At 37.0% G+C, this 15,602-nt stretch overlaps 1 protein-coding gene across 4 annotated transcripts; it reads right to left on the reverse strand.

Annotated features, from left to right (window-relative positions):
• Positions 1–145: 145 nt before the first annotated feature.
• Positions 146–15,449, reverse strand: MAP3K19 (mitogen-activated protein kinase kinase kinase 19). Of its 4 annotated transcripts, none has more exons than XM_035331861.1 (7): positions 12,350–12,408; positions 11,292–11,530; positions 10,555–10,598; positions 5,881–8,340; positions 4,451–4,600; positions 3,535–4,232; positions 146–1,966 (listed from the first exon to the last, which is right to left on the reverse strand). In XM_035331861.1, the coding sequence occupies exons 1-7, from the start codon at positions 12,394–12,396 to the stop codon at positions 1,900–1,902; spliced, it is 3,705 nt and encodes a 1,234-aa protein (XP_035187752.1). In that variant the 5' UTR covers positions 12,397–12,408; the 3' UTR covers positions 146–1,899. The 4 variants fall into 4 exon arrangements, with proteins under 4 accessions (XP_035187752.1, XP_035187751.1, XP_035187753.1 ...); XM_035331860.1 differs by having other exon boundaries at positions 4,451–4,603; XM_035331862.1 differs by lacking the exon at positions 12,350–12,408 and adding an exon at positions 11,804–12,316 and having other exon boundaries at positions 4,451–4,603.
• Positions 15,450–15,602: the final 153 nt, after the last annotated feature.

Consider the following 15,602-nt stretch of genomic DNA (forward strand, 5'->3'; position numbering starts at 1 on the left):
GGAGAGGGCTGGTATGTGAGTACATATCCCCTGTTCTCGAGTACGCTTAATCTGAAAAAGAAACCTTTTGTTGCAAGTGCTGGCATTAAACAACACCCTCATTCTCTAAATCTGGTTAAACAAGCAAAAAACCCCAGGTTCTGGTTTACAAACTTTAAATCTTTTTTTAAAAAGTTGAAAACTAATGTTAGTGTAGCTGGACTAAACATTACATTTAAATTCTAAATAACTACTAACCCTAACACTACAGAACTCAGAGTTTAACAGAGCTTAGTTTTGGTTATAAGATGTGCATAAGGAGGAGGATTCATAGCTCTGAAAATCTGAATTAACTGCATATCCTCAAGCATTCCCATTCTTTCCCCACTTATGCCTACCATCTCAGTATCATTTCATGCTAAATAAAAACTCATATTTACTTTGCAGCTTTTTTTTGGAAACACTCCCTTAACCTAAGAAGAATTAATAGACACCTTGAAGTTATGTACGTCCCACTTGAGTTCACGTGCCAGGGCTCCTACCTTTTTTCTGCAAGGTACTTTAACGTGAAGATACTCAAGTTGCCATGGATTTTGGCATGAGGACCAACCGGTATTCCTCAAAATGGGACTGAGAACTGTTTAAGCTTGGAAAATTACTGTGATGCTAGGATTTCTCTCATAATGCTGTCTGTTATGTGACATCATACCTACAGAAACCACACAAATAAAGAATTTTGCTAAAAGTACTTACTGATTTCTCTTCATTTTTATAAAGTTTAGACCAAACTGCTCTTCTGAAGTCAGGCTACTGGAATAAGATAAAATTTGAAAGCTATTTAAGTAACTAAAATGCTAAGTGCTCTGGGAGAAGTTGATCTGACATAAACCAGAACTTTTTGTTGCTTTCCTTCTTTGCTTTGTAAAACACCCATTTTTGAATTCGCTGCTGGTACAAGAGTCAGGGTCTTGAACTTTTGAGGCCTCAGCCCTTGAAAATTCTAGGGCTGAGTTTTACTACGTCTTCCTAGAAACAGGGTGCTCACAAGAGCATAAAGTTCACCCCATTTTAATGGTTTCTGCAATGTTTTATTCCCCTGAAATCTTAAATATACTGAGAAAGAAGCCCAATCAGGAAGAGGACAGTCTAAATAATAATTCCTGAATCTTTTTTATTGATATAGCATAATGTTCTTCAAATGTTATTTCATTACATGCAGTTAGTTATGGATCTCTGATTCATAATTCTAGAGAGACTAAGAAATTACCTTGATGTAAGCTCAATAAGGATACATCTGTGTATAACTGGGCATCTCTTGTCAGCACGGTATCACTCCAGTATCTTGTAGCTGATAAACCTCAGCAGGAAAGGATAGAAAGGATTGATACGTGTGTGCAAAGACTGGTTCTGTGGCTCTTTCCAGCAGCTAAAATTGAAAGGCACATCTAACTAAAGAAAAGCTTCAGTATGTTTTATGCCAATATAACTGCACGGTTTGGCATTTTCATGGGCTTACAGGCACATTTAAACACTCATCTATGAGTTTGAGCAGAGCTTTCTGTATCTGCAATGCTTTCTGCTGATACCACACAACCCAAAGGCTTTTACAGACAAATTGGCACTCCCAACTTACCTGGCTTGTCACTGACTGGTCATAGTGTTGTGGGGTGGGTTTTTTTTAAGTCTCTTCAAATGCAGCAAATTGTACGGCCCTGCGTTCACAGTGGAGGAATGCCCATTCCAATGAGCACAGACATCACAAAAAAATGTTAATCACTGCCTAAAAATAGCATTCTTGCCTACAAAGTTACCTCTAGTAAGTTCTGCTGTCACTCTTAAGTCCAGATCCTTCTGATCCTTTTCACAAGTGGAAGTCTTTTATGTAAAAGGTAAACTCATTTGGCAGGAGTTTTGAAAAATTCACTGTCTTCCTTTCACAAAGGGATGGTCCAGCAACTGCCGAGCAGAAGGGCGTTCATGCTGATCTCTGCATTGAGGGTTTGAAAAATCAGTACATAAAATGAATATGCATTCCTGTAATGTAATTATTTGTAAAATACAAGTAATAAATAGAAATACAAAATACAAACTTAGGCTTTTTTTTTCTTAACTCTTCAGTCATTACTCCTTTTCAGGTTTTTGTTTTATTTTTTATAAAGCTGGTAGAAAGGAGGGCAGAATTTATAGGAAGAGATTGTTAGCATGTATGACTTATAAAAGTGAAATAACTTATTACAAAAATCTTTCTTTGTTCCTCTAAATTCCTACCAAAACTTGGAATAATTCTTATTCAGCTGTTTCAGGTGCACCAAAAGTGTATTTAAAAAACATGTTAATTATTTGTTTGCCTTTGTGTCAGTCTGTCATCTCCAATCAACATGATTCATGCTAAGGAGGCCATTTGGAATTACAGCATTGCAAGAATCAAGGAGTTTGGGTTTTTTCAACCCTCAACCTGGAGAAAAGTGAAACAAGGGAAACAATAAAGGGCTCTGATTTCTTAAGTACTAAATTAATAGGAAAGACAGGATGAGGGAGGCGTTTTATATTTAGGACATGGTGAGGTCATATATTAAAACTTTGCCACTACAGATGCATCATTTAAAAGAAAAAGGAAAAAAGAAAAAAAAAAAAAAAAGATATATACTGTATTAAAAATCTTTTTGTATATTTCCTTCTCCCTAAGGACTCCTGATATCTTTTAAATACTACTGTCTCTGAATCAACGTATCTATGATGTTGCTATTTACTGACAACAGTTATTCTGGTTACCCTTATATGGTCCACATGCACCATAACAATTCTAATCCAAGGATTAAAATTCAGGGCACTGTCCTATCCACTAAATTATGTGCTTCTCTCTGGTGTCCAAATCTGGTCTTTAGAGATATATAAAAGGTGGATATCAATTTCATAAAGCTATCAGTTTCAGCACCCGTGGAGGTCAGAAACTTATCTCTTGAAATGATAGTCCATTTAGAAGTCTGGGACAAAGCTGGTATTTAAAATAGAATAAACACCACAGGAATAATTCTTACAGTGAGTGAATGCTAGTTTGTCTTAAATAAAGAGAACTTTATGTTTCCAGTAGGTATATATTTCTTGGGCTGGAAACTATAACATATTTTTCTGCTGCAGAAGATGAGAATTAAGTGCAACCTCTTCCATTTAGAATATTGTCCTCAAAACAACTTCCAAGACACAGGCCAGACTCGGCCAATGGGATATAGGAACAACAAGGCACTTCAAAGAAAATTATCCAACATTTGTCTAAAACGCAATGGTAACATGTTTCTGCATGAAAATTACAGGAAAAGTAAATGCTGAGCATAAGGCCCCCTCAAAAAGAACTTGTGACTGTTTTTTAACACCACTACAGAGAGAAAATCTCTTTTATGGATACTGTTATCCAGTGGCTTTCCTGAAATGTTCTAAAACCTAAGGATTTACAGTACAGTTCTTCTACACAGCCCAATGTGCCATTTAAGATAGCCTAAGCTTCCATACACACTACCTGCATTTTTCCTTTTCTTTTTCAGTTAAAACTCCACATACCTGGTTAAGCACGCATGCACAAAATCCGCTGCAGCTCCCGAGAATCGCTCAGGCAGGGAAGGCATCAGCCCTCTGTGGGCCCCGATATAGAACATGGCTGCTATCCTGTCCATGGAAGCCAGCGGTGGTTTTCCTGTTGCCATCTCAAACACGGTGCAGCCGACGCTCCAGATGTCCGATTTTCTTCCGTACCCAGATTCATTTATAACTTCTGGTGCCATCCAGTACGGAGTCCCATGCACGGACTTGAGCAGCTCGCTGTGTGTGCCACTGAGGCTTGCCCAGGCTAAGCGCCGGGCACAGCCAAAGTCGATTAGCTTTACTGTACCGTTTGGCATGAGCATAACGTTATTGCCCTTGATATCTCTATGCACCACACCATTGTCGTGTAAGTACGCAACCCCCTCTAGAATTTGTTTTGTGTATTTACGAAGGACAATTTCTGGCAATGGACCAAAACGATGAATAATACTAGAAATCGAGCCACCGGGAACGAACTCCATGAAAATGCTTAAAATGTTGTCTTCCAGACAAGTTCCTAAATAAGTTACAATATTGACATGTTTCAGTGTCTTCAAAAGATCAACTTCCTCGTGCAACTTCTGATATTCCTTTTCGGTAGTGAGTTGATCTGACGTATCCAAAACAACCTGTTTTACTGCTATTAGCTGTCCCTGGCTTGTCAGACCGCAGTATACCTACAACAAAACTAGCATTTATTAAAATGAAACATGAATAAAAGCGTACGTTGACTTATTTTACAAGGTATCTTTGTGTTTGTCACATTTCATTGCAGAATCAAAAATATGTAAGTAATTTGTTATATTTTTATATTTGCTATAACAGTCAGTTAGAAGGTGAGACGTAGCTCAGAGATGACCAGCGCATCTCTTAACATACTGAGACTTTAACTTACTGTGCCATAGGCTCCCTTTCCAAGAACTTCACCTCTCGTCCACATGATAGTATCCTTGTTAGTTAAAATGCTTCCGGGCACTTCAGTGGATTCCTCACAGTTTAGCAGGTCTCTTTCTTCATTTGATCCCAAAAAGGCTCTACTGTAACTCTGCTTTAAAGATGATGGTCAGCGTGAGGAGAAAGCAAGGGAGAAAAGAAAAGCTTCGTATTATCATTACATTTTTTATAAGGAGTAACTTTCATCTGGCATGGTTCTCTCTCCCTCTCTCTTCCCCCCCCCCCCCCCCCCCCCCGCATATGCTCTTTGCCTGGCACATCGACACAATAGCTCCTGAAACATAAATTTGCCTCCTCCTTGATGTATTCAAGGATGTATCATAATAGTGCATAACCTGAAGATGATAGCATGCCATCTTTTTGCCACTAAAAGCAAGCCAGGCAGCAGAAGAGCATGTTATATGTCTGCTTACTACCTTTTTTTTTATATTTTTTTTGTCATGTGGCTACAGTTTGCTAAGCTGAAGGGTGAATGCGACCATTGACTTGCCCTAGGTAACATATATAATCCAAGCCTGATGAAAACAGTTTGGAGATGACTTCACAGGAAGAAGAGACTGCTTCAGAAAGGATGGTAATAATTACTCCATCTAGCCAGGGATCTCCAGAAGTAATAAATGGAGGTATAATTGGCATCTGTTTTTGCAGAAGCCTAAAGAAGTGTATAGTGAAAGAAAACTTCCTTATAAAATTTTAATTAAAATAGAGCAAAAATTAAGAGGGTTAAGGAGAAGTGATACTGATAGATAAGCACCTTAGTGGGCAAAGGTTCTTAACTGAGCTGGGGGCCAGAATCAAAGCCTTCTGAACTTGAAGTTTTGATTAAACATCACTTAAACAGCCTTAAGTCTATCTGATAAGCCAATACTTGTCATTCATATCTACAAAAGTATCTGGTTGCCCTCAGGGATTCAAGGAAATTGTCCTTTGGGATATACAAGGACCATTTGTAGTGTCTTTTCATATCCTTTACGTGTCAAGATCTCAAGTGCTTTTGCCTTGGCCCACAGCCTTTCATACACGCTCTTCAGTTAAAATAGCCTTTTTTTCACTACAATTTCTTAATTTATCTTGACCCATCATACAAGCCCTCATAGGTATCTATCTCTGTCATGCCTGAACACCATCTGCCTTGTGTCGGACAGGCAGCATCTAACATGGGTGTCCTCGACTGGGCACCACAAGGCTCAGTGCACAACTGGCCCAAGGGGGAGCGACCGGATCATTAATGAGCACGTTACCTGTACTTTAGTTATACGCTGTTTTCTTAGTTACCATCATGACTGGTTCACCCACCCACAAAAGGGGTCCACCCACAGTTGTGTTGGAGGATCCCAAAGGATCTAGCAAGTTACAAGAAGTTACTTTTACCTTCGCTAGAGCACTGTTTACTATTTCTCCATCTCCATTCATCGTATTTCCTTCTTCTTTCGTATAGGCATTCTGCATTTTAGAATCTGCAATTTTTGTTCTTGCAGAGTTGACGTCTTTTTCTTCAAGCACTAGCAATTCTGCAGCCAGACAACAAAGCAAGTCCTCGGTCACATCCTTTTTACCTGCCCAGGACAAAATGTTTTGACTTGTCTGGAAACTGGGACTTGTAACATTTGTTGTCTGAATCACTGAAGGCTGAGTAAATTCATTTGCCAAACTACTGCCCTGAGGTGTGTATGCCCAGCTCTGACTTAATTTTTTTGCAAGGGATTGACACTGCAGTCTGTCTGAAAAGTGCAATGATTCATGCCGATTTATAGTCCTGAAGGAGGTCTGGTCTGATTCCAGGCCCGTGCAGCCATCCTTATCCACCCTGTACTGGGGTACACAAATGTTCTGGTCTGTTGTTAATAAACTGCTGTGTACAGCTGCACATTCTGTGTAGTCTTTGTTACTGAACTGAAGAAGATTTTGGCTACAGGTAGAAGCTATCTGATGGTTGGATACATCCTGACTGTCTAAAGACTTCTCAAAAGAGACTTCTGTAATAGGAGATAACTTTGAATTTGATTTTGTTTTATTTTGTTTGGATGGCTGTGAAAGCTCTTCTAAAAACATAAGCGGATCATCTAAGTCTCCACAAACCAGCGACATGCTCCTTGGAGTCTGTATTTGACAATCCAGACCAGAAGTTATCACATTATCTCTCTCTGTGTTGCTATCACTCAATTTGATACTTTTGTCCTTTGGAATTAAGCCTTTCTGCTTTTGTTTGGTACCAGATACGGTCTTCTTTGGCTTAGAATACGTTCTCTTTTGAGTGTTTCTTACTTGGCTGCTCTCTCTCCTTTTATTGCAGGTAGATCTGCAGGTGCTAGCAGTGCATCTCCCAGGGGGAGAAGAACAAACATCTCTGTAAGAACTGTTCTCATGTCGATCAAGCTCACGCATGTGGGAATAGACTGGAGTTGCAAACATTTCATAAATACCTGGACCGTTGTCATTTGAATTTATTTTCTTGAACATGTCACTGTATTTCAGATGTACAAAATCTGAAGCAGGCTGTGCACACGGTAGAGAAAGAGGAGTAACAGGTTTCTTTAAAATAACTGGATTTTTGCAGCTGCAGGAGAAACTTTGCTTTTTAAGTTTTTGAGCACTCTGGGGAAAATGGTATTTGTTTGCTTGAGGTATTTTTTTCCGACATTTCAGGGAAGTCTCGGATTCCATGCATGGCAGCTGCAAAGATGGAAAAATCTGATTCTTAGCATTCATCTCTTGTGCATTATATTTTGTGGAAATCTCATCAGAAACAATTACCCCTTCAGCTATCTTTATCTTGCTACTTATTTTAGATTTTGATGAATGTTTGTTTCTATTCATCTTCATCTCACCTTTGTCATTTTCTTTGTGAGCAGGAACATTGCAGCTCTGACTAACGTGAGGAAGGAGGCTGTGAACAACACTCCTTCTCCTGGCAGGCCGTTTAGCAATGGGTGGTTCCTTAGCTGGTTCTTGTTCAGAGAATGTAACCTGGGCAACAGGTACAAGCTCACTTTGATCTCTTGCAGTCATTTCTTGCATTGCTTCTTTTTTCTTTTTGAATTCAAGAAGACAAACATTATTTTCTGTTTGTTTTCCAGAACAATCTTGCACTCTGTGAATGACTGCAGCTACAGAGTTACCTTCTAAGGCACAGTAGGCCTCGAACACTTCATTTGTACAGGACGAATCTAAATCATGATTGCCAAGCATGAAGTTCACGCTCTCAGCATCTTCACAGGGTATATAACCCACTGTCATTTCTGGAACGTCTCCTCCTTCTATACTGGTTGTACAGGAATTCTGCACTCTTTTTTCCTTCTCACCAGCTCTTAAAGTGTCTGTGTTGTTTGACACAGGACATAGAACTGTAAATATTCCACAGTTTATCACAGTGTTACTTGTGCTGAAGTAGGAAGAACTAGCATCCCCGTAACTGACTTGGGTCACAATATCTACATCCTTACAAGCCACTGAAAACTGATACTTCATCTGGTCATTCTTTTCAATATTGGTAGCTACATCAGCTTCCCTCCATTTCAAATTGTTTTCAATTTCTTCTTTCCTGTCACTAGAGTACTTATATTTATCCTTGCTGAAGCAGCACAGGTCTTGTGTTGGAGTGAACTTATCAGAAACAGTAGCCACAATCAGGCCTGAAGACTTTTCAGCGTCTCTTTTTAATAGATTGTCTACCTGATACTGATAAAATCTGTTAACTGGTTTTATAGGCTGAGGAATAAAGTTCATAATATTCAAAGTATTTCTGATCTTGGTGCCTTCGACAAAATTTTCCTCTAGAAGAGCAAGATGAATTGTTCTTGCAGGCTGAAATGTCACTGGTGGCAAATGAAACTGTAATTTCCATTAAAAGAAAAAAAAAAAAGTTAATAATGTACTACAGAACAGATACAGGTAAAATCTAACCACTAAGAATCAAGTAGGCAAAGGAAAAAATAATCAGAAAAGGATTACTCTCTGATATATTCCCATATTTAACTTAATAGGAAGTGTAATTTCAAAAACACATTATTTTTTTTTTCACATCCAGAATTATTCCTAAGTATTTTTAGCACGGAAAGTGGGATCTTTTGTTTATGGTTAAGTCACTATTCATGATTTAAAAATAATAAGCTTTGGCCACATATACAAATAATCTCATCAGTTGTTAACCATGTGTTATGCTCTGTAGCATGTTTGGTATAGGAATTCAAAACTTTCATGTGCCAAAGTTTCTTTCTGGCTCTGCACTCTCACTGAACGACAGCACCACTCTTATGCTGATATTTAAAGCCTTTTTATGTAACCCTCCAAAGTGTGCTGACAGCAGTAATTATATTCCCAATGGAACTAAAGCTCATGAAAGCAGTTTTAAAAAATCAAAAGCTGTAGTATTATAACAGAATGCTATTTTACCCATGCAAAAAATCTTTACAAATTATTTATTGCTTTTAAGAGATGTTGCTATAATTCTAAATATGTATCTCTTTCATGTGTTCAATGTAGTCTTATAAAAAACTTCTAAACCATGGCAGACAGGCCACAGATTTAGCTCACAGAATTTAAAGTATGTTGGAAAACAGCACAGTCTGCACTACATTTTGTCAGTGAAGTTAAATGAAATGACCAAATGACCCTTTTTTTGGTATGGCAGCTAAAGCAGTAGTCTGTTGTGTTTAGGATGTATTTTATTATTCCTCCCTTCTTTATTCTCTTTCCCTCCCTCCCCTTAATCAAAAGGTACTGTTTGTCTTTGAAAGAGAACAGATTTGAGAATTTGAGTGCATTGTTGTGATTATTCAGATGAACTGTAAGAATAATTTTCTGAAAATATTATTTCTATTCTTTATGTTCATAGGAAAGGGAGAAAAAATAAACTCAAATATACTGTATACTTTTATGCAAATGAATGTGATAGAAATAATTACATAGTCACATGCTCTGACTGCACATTCGCATGTCTATACTCAACATCAGTTTGCAATCTGCAGGAAATTTTTGTTTCCATTCCAATGGCAAACTGAGGTTTGAATGTGCCAGAAAAAGCAATGAGTGCTGTTTTGAAATTTACAGTTCAGAAGGCTTTGTCTAGTCTGCCTGGTTTTAGTCTGAATGCTCAGTTTATTCTAAATGGTATTCCCTAGAAATCACCAGAGCCTAAGATGTGAAATAAAGCTGTATTAAATGACATTGAAGTCAACTGAATTATTTTTCTTAAACATTTCCTGCAACTGGGAATGTTGGTTTTTTGTTTGTTTGTTTGTTTGTTTCCATAGCCCTTTTTATGATCTGCTGTCAGAACTTCTAGACTTTTCTGTGACATTTCTTTCCTGTAAATACTTTTATATTCTTCAGTAGGTACACTAAGTACATAGCTGATTCATTAAGTCTTCTGTACAAAGGGCTATTAATTAATAACTATAAAGACCAAATTAACTTTTTTCCAAATGTAGTATATTTGATCTTTTGCAACATCTAAGGCTCACCTGGTGTGAAGCACTGATTTATGTTAAACAACTAACTTGGTTGTGTGTACAGAAGTAGCTATCAAAACTGTTTTGTCAGGAACCCTGTTTACACATCACAAAATTTCATGTCAAATATGTTTAACTCTAAAACATTATTTTTATATGTTAGTACAATAAATTCCAGCAATCATCTAATATCAAGACAATTCTTCAATTCTACTTCAATTTTAAATTCATCAATACATGAAATTGGTTTGGTTTTAAATTCAGCAAAACTAGACAAATGTGTGTAACATATAGAATATACATACCTGAAATTAACTTATGCATTTCCATTATAAGAAGTTCTATATCTTCTTGAACTTCTAGTCCCTTGCCCCTCAAAATCCCTGATGTAACACTTCACTGACAATTTTTTTCTGAACATTTGCTGATATATATATATATACAAAATATATATATGAATACCTGATGTTCATCTGAAAGGCTGAAGAATAAGTAGAAAAAACTACCTGAACTTCTTTTGTGTTGCTATATTTCAAGTTTTGAATGTATATAATACTTTTAATTGTGTTCAGCTTTGTACATGACACCATCTTACCTCAGATTTCTTGTTCCTCTTTTCTTGTATTGTTATATTTAACCCTTGAAAACCAAAGCAAATGAAATATTAGTTTGGCATTCTTAAACAGACTACAGTTTTCATGCGTAAATTAATTTCAAACTGTAGGGCTCTGAGAACCAGGAATCTGTCTAACGTGCAGTTGCAATCCATGTTATAAATCTGCTATAAAGAAAAAAGTTGAAAGTTGATATTACAGTGTGATACTGAATCTTATCATTGCACTTTCTATAGAACACAGTGAAACATTGTAATTTTAAAATAGTTTTATTCTAATAATTTAAGCAAATAGCTCTTCTCAATTTCAGATGTTTGCTAGTGAGAATTCCACTATAAGTTTTGTGGTCTCAGTTTCATTATACAGAGCTTTCTCTGCATAATGTTCACTGTCATCGCTTCTCTTTATCTCCTTCATTTCCCAAATACACATACACATCATTAAAGAAGATGTTCAACATGGCTGAAAGTCTACTTAATATAAAGAAGTCAAGCAAACGTAAAGACTATTTAAAATTTAAATAAAAAGGGCTTCTGAGGCTTTGGGACCTAACCTGATAGTGACGTATAACTATATGTGAAAGTTGTGACTTTTAAATAGAACTTTTAAATAGAACTTTTAAAATAGAACTTTTAAAATAGAACTTTTAAAATAGAACTTTTAAAATAGAACTTTTAAAATAGAACTTTTAAAATAGAACTTTTAAAATAGAACTTACTTTGTTGAGCATGTGCTATTATATGAAAGGCACCCAAATCCATAAATGATTTTGAAATGTTGGATTCTGTGCATGTGGCCTGTAGCAGAAAGCTGAAGTCAAAGCCATGTCTTATGTTCTCTTTCTTCAGCAAGAAAGGTAGAGAAGTGTGCTCTCCCATCTGTAATGCTAAATGATTTTTACTTTTAAAACATGCCACTTGTTTATCTGGCCACAGTCCGGTTGTTGGTGCTATTTGGCTAAAAGGCAAAAAGCAAAAAACAAAACACAGTATAAAAATAAGTGTAAGGAGCCTACTCAGTTCAAATAATGAACTGACATGGAAATAACGTGAACAAGAAGTTTGTAAATTGCAAGAATGTTCAAGTATTTTTTCTTTCTTGATCCATCTAGGAAGTTGTGGCTCTCTCCAGCAGCATCTGACTGCAATACCAGGGACTGATTACAACTGACAATGAATGACAAACAACATAGACAAAGCCAACACATGAATGGGAAAAAGCATTACCCACCTTCCCCTTCTTGACAAAACCTGATTGCTTCCAGCATGATATTTTAAGAACCATCAGGAAAGTATGTCAGAAGAATTCCAAAGACCAGGTGCACCTTTGTTATTTATAAAATGTGCTACGGCCTGCCTGAAAGAATAGAGGCTATGTAGACAAGACTCAGATTTCGGCCATCTGGTTTCTAAAGAATGGAAAATCCAAATATGGAAAAAAATAAATCCTGTGACTGAAAAGAGGTTGAAAATACAGTCTACGTTAATCTTAAAGCTGTATGTAAGATAATTGTCTGATTTTAATTAAATCAAATGCTGATGTAAAACCATATACATTTTTTCCTCATACTGTACCAAATAATTAGTTCATCCAGTGCAATATCCTGCCTCCGGCAATGACCAGTAATTGACTTGGGGAAGAAAGAAACACTGTACAACTCATAGAGTGGCATCTAGCATCTGGCACTAAGTACACTTTTTTATACTCACAGACTAATACCTGCTTTGTCTTCATTTTTGAATACCCGACTGCAAATTAACTACTAATTCTACTTACCTATTTTTTCCTAGAGCTTTGTATGACTGAAGCATTTCTTCCATCATTTGAGAGCTTAGGGATATGGTTTAGTGGGGACTGTTAGTGTTAGGTCAGAGGTTGGACTTGATGATCTTGAGGTCTCTTCCAATGTAGAAATTCTGTGATTCTGTGATTCTGTGATCATTTTATCTGCATTGTGAAGAGCGACAACAATTCCACAACCTGCAATAGTACATTACCATATTAATATTCAATTAGTATATTGCATAAAAGCAATATAATTCACTGACCAGTAATACAAAGAAAATGCACATATTTTTGGTCATTAAAGTATAATTATTATGAAGTAACAGGAAAAAAATGAGCACATTTCATCTGACTTAGATACATATACTGTTAGAACTTTTAGACATTTGCATAAATCTAAAACAATTTTACTTATTTTGCTAAGTATACTAATTCAATGTAGTATTAAAGCAAAGAACATCTTTTCAAAATCCAGTTACACCTCCTATTTCAGTAGAACAGAAACAAAAAAATACTGATAAACTCTACAAAAGCATGGCATTTAAAATAGGAAATGTGTTAAAATTAAAATAAATTTCAGAGCTTGGAAAATAACTGTGTCGAGAGTTGGACTTGATGATCCTTAAGGGTCCCTTCCAACTCAGGATATTCTATGATTCTATGATTCTATGATTCTATGAACTCTGAGGTGGACTTCAAATTATCTTGTAGTTGCTTGGTTTTCAAAAGTGACAAGATTTCAAGTTAACGCTGTCCTTTTTCTTCTCCAGATCCCATGTATAACATTTCCTAAACACTGGTTAAACTACCTTCTTAGCTTCTCCTCTTATTTTGTTGGTTTTCACACATACTGTCTTTAGATGTATTAAGGTCCTGAAACCTGAAAAAAAAGTTTCATCAATTGATTTCCAATTCATGTGCACAAATCAGTACTTTATATTTCATTATTTCAGGATCCTATATAAGACAAAAGCAACATTTTGAAAGTACTTGAATTTATTAAAAATATTACAATTTAACTTAACTTCCAATGCCCCACCCTGAAAGTGCACAGAAGGAGTCAGTCCAGACACAATCTCTAATGCTAAAAATTCAGCATAAGTGAATAGGACAGGAAAGCTGTCAGTATTACTTTACTGATATCCTTACTCTAAGATCAGAAAGTCAACAATTCATACTTGGAAAATAATTGCATGTTTAACATATTCCTTACAACCCAGATCTGAATTAAGCATTTATCTTTGTCTATTTGATCAAAATTCCCAGCAAAAGAGGCTCAAGAACCAAAACTTTCTGAGCTTGTACACTGCAGTCTCAACAAAGTCTCAATGATAGCTTATTCCAATGAAACATGAAGCCAACTGGAATCTTTCTAGCAATTTGAGAGAAGTATGAACAAGTCATTAATTAATTTACTTTATAAATAATTTGCAAGTGTCTTGAGAAGGAATTGTTCTATAATACAAAAAGTGTAGTTTTAAGTGCATGTTCAAAAATTATCTAGCTATTTTTTCTTTACAGAGCCACAGTCTCACTGATATCAACAAGCTATAAACTTCACCCTTTATCTTGGTTCTATTATAAATTCATAAGTACACACACGGTGATGTATGATCTCTGAATATTTACAAAGGTAATTTTTTAAGTGTTTAAAAATTGTACACTTTATAAAAAATAACTTGCCATTATATGATTTTTTGTTGTTGTTGCCACTGGATGCCTGTGACCTGTGCTTTAAAAGATGCTTTTATTAGGCTCTACCCTTAGTTAGAAGGTTGTAGTGAACCTTTCCCCCAGCTAATCAGCATATACTGAAAGAGCTAGGTATCATCCTCTTGCTAAATATAGCTATGTGTGGGCAATATTGATCCTCTACAGTTTACAACATTCCTGAATATGGTGAGTAACCACACCGTTGAGTTGTTTCACTGTTACAAAAATAATAACCCTCTTTTCTAAGAAATTCAAAAATGAAAAATGCCATAGGATGCTAGTGATGTAAGCAATTAGAAACAATGACAAATTGCAGAAGAAGAATGTGAGGGTGAAATTGAAGGTTTTGAAGATCTGAAATTTTTGATGGCTAATCCTTAAAATAAATCTCAATTAGTTCTTTTTGTGGATTTGGGGTCATTTCTGAAAAACATTATGAACTTCTCTTAGGACACCTAGTGGCTGGTTTTTACTTCATTATTTGTCCTTACAGGACTCAACTGAATAAAATGCTCAGTTTTATAGATTTTTCACACTTAGTAGTAAATAACATTTTCAACATTCTTTGTAAGTTTTAATACAAGTTATTCCTAACAACAATCTCAGGTACTACCCCGGCAGTGCTTTTTGGTTTGGTTTGGTTGTTTGTGGGTTTGTGGGGGGTGTATGTGTGTGTATTTTTGTTGTTAAGTTCCCTCATAAATACCTATTGTCAATTTATTCATAATGCCTTTTTTTTTTTTTTTTTTTTTTCCTTTGCACCTGAGCTCAGGGCTCTCAGTAGAGCTACTAATGCATTTGGGAAAGCTGCCTAACGCCAATACACTATTTATTAATGGTGAGATGTATGCAACAGATGGAAGGTAGCATGCCACGTAGCTGCCTCTCCTTACAGAACCATTCCATTTCAACGTCACCGCACAGGTCAGTGCAAATGAGTTCCTCTTAGTTCGCAGAGGAGGAAACAAAAATCGAATATTATGACCAAGGTCACCCAACGAGCTGTGCAAAAGTAGCTTGAGTTAAGCACTCCTGATTTATCATTCTTACACAAGATAACACAAGATAATCCTTTAAAATACTTATTCCATTGTCTGTTAAGAGTTATATCAGATCGTGAACTTCTCCAAACTTCGACTTTTTTTGGATATACGAGACTCCCTTTAAAGCACTAGCTGACAAGGTCCTACGAAGCAGCCACAACCCCTATCTTACCGTGTGTTGGAGCATAAAAAGAGGCGCAGCAACCCGCCCAGAAGCCACAGGGCATCCCCGGCTGGCAGCTGTGCTCCTTTGCCGGGCGGCACGAAATCCAAGCCCCAATCTCGCCTGCCTTTCCCTTCGGCGGAGCGGGGCGGGTGCGTTTACACGGCGTTGCCGGGGGAACTCCGGCAGCGAGCCGGGAACCGGGCGGCAGCGGGGCTGGGGGACGCTGCTTGGGACAGGGCCGGCTGCGGAGATGCCGGGCTCAGGGCGAGCCGAGGGGGATTGGGGAGAAAATGGCGTGAGAGGGGTTTGGGAGGAGCTGGCG

The sequence above is a fragment of the Oxyura jamaicensis genome, chromosome 7, assembly GCF_011077185.1.
Source record: "Oxyura jamaicensis isolate SHBP4307 breed ruddy duck chromosome 7, BPBGC_Ojam_1.0, whole genome shotgun sequence".
NCBI classification, from domain to species: Eukaryota; Metazoa; Chordata; class Aves; order Anseriformes; family Anatidae; genus Oxyura; species Oxyura jamaicensis.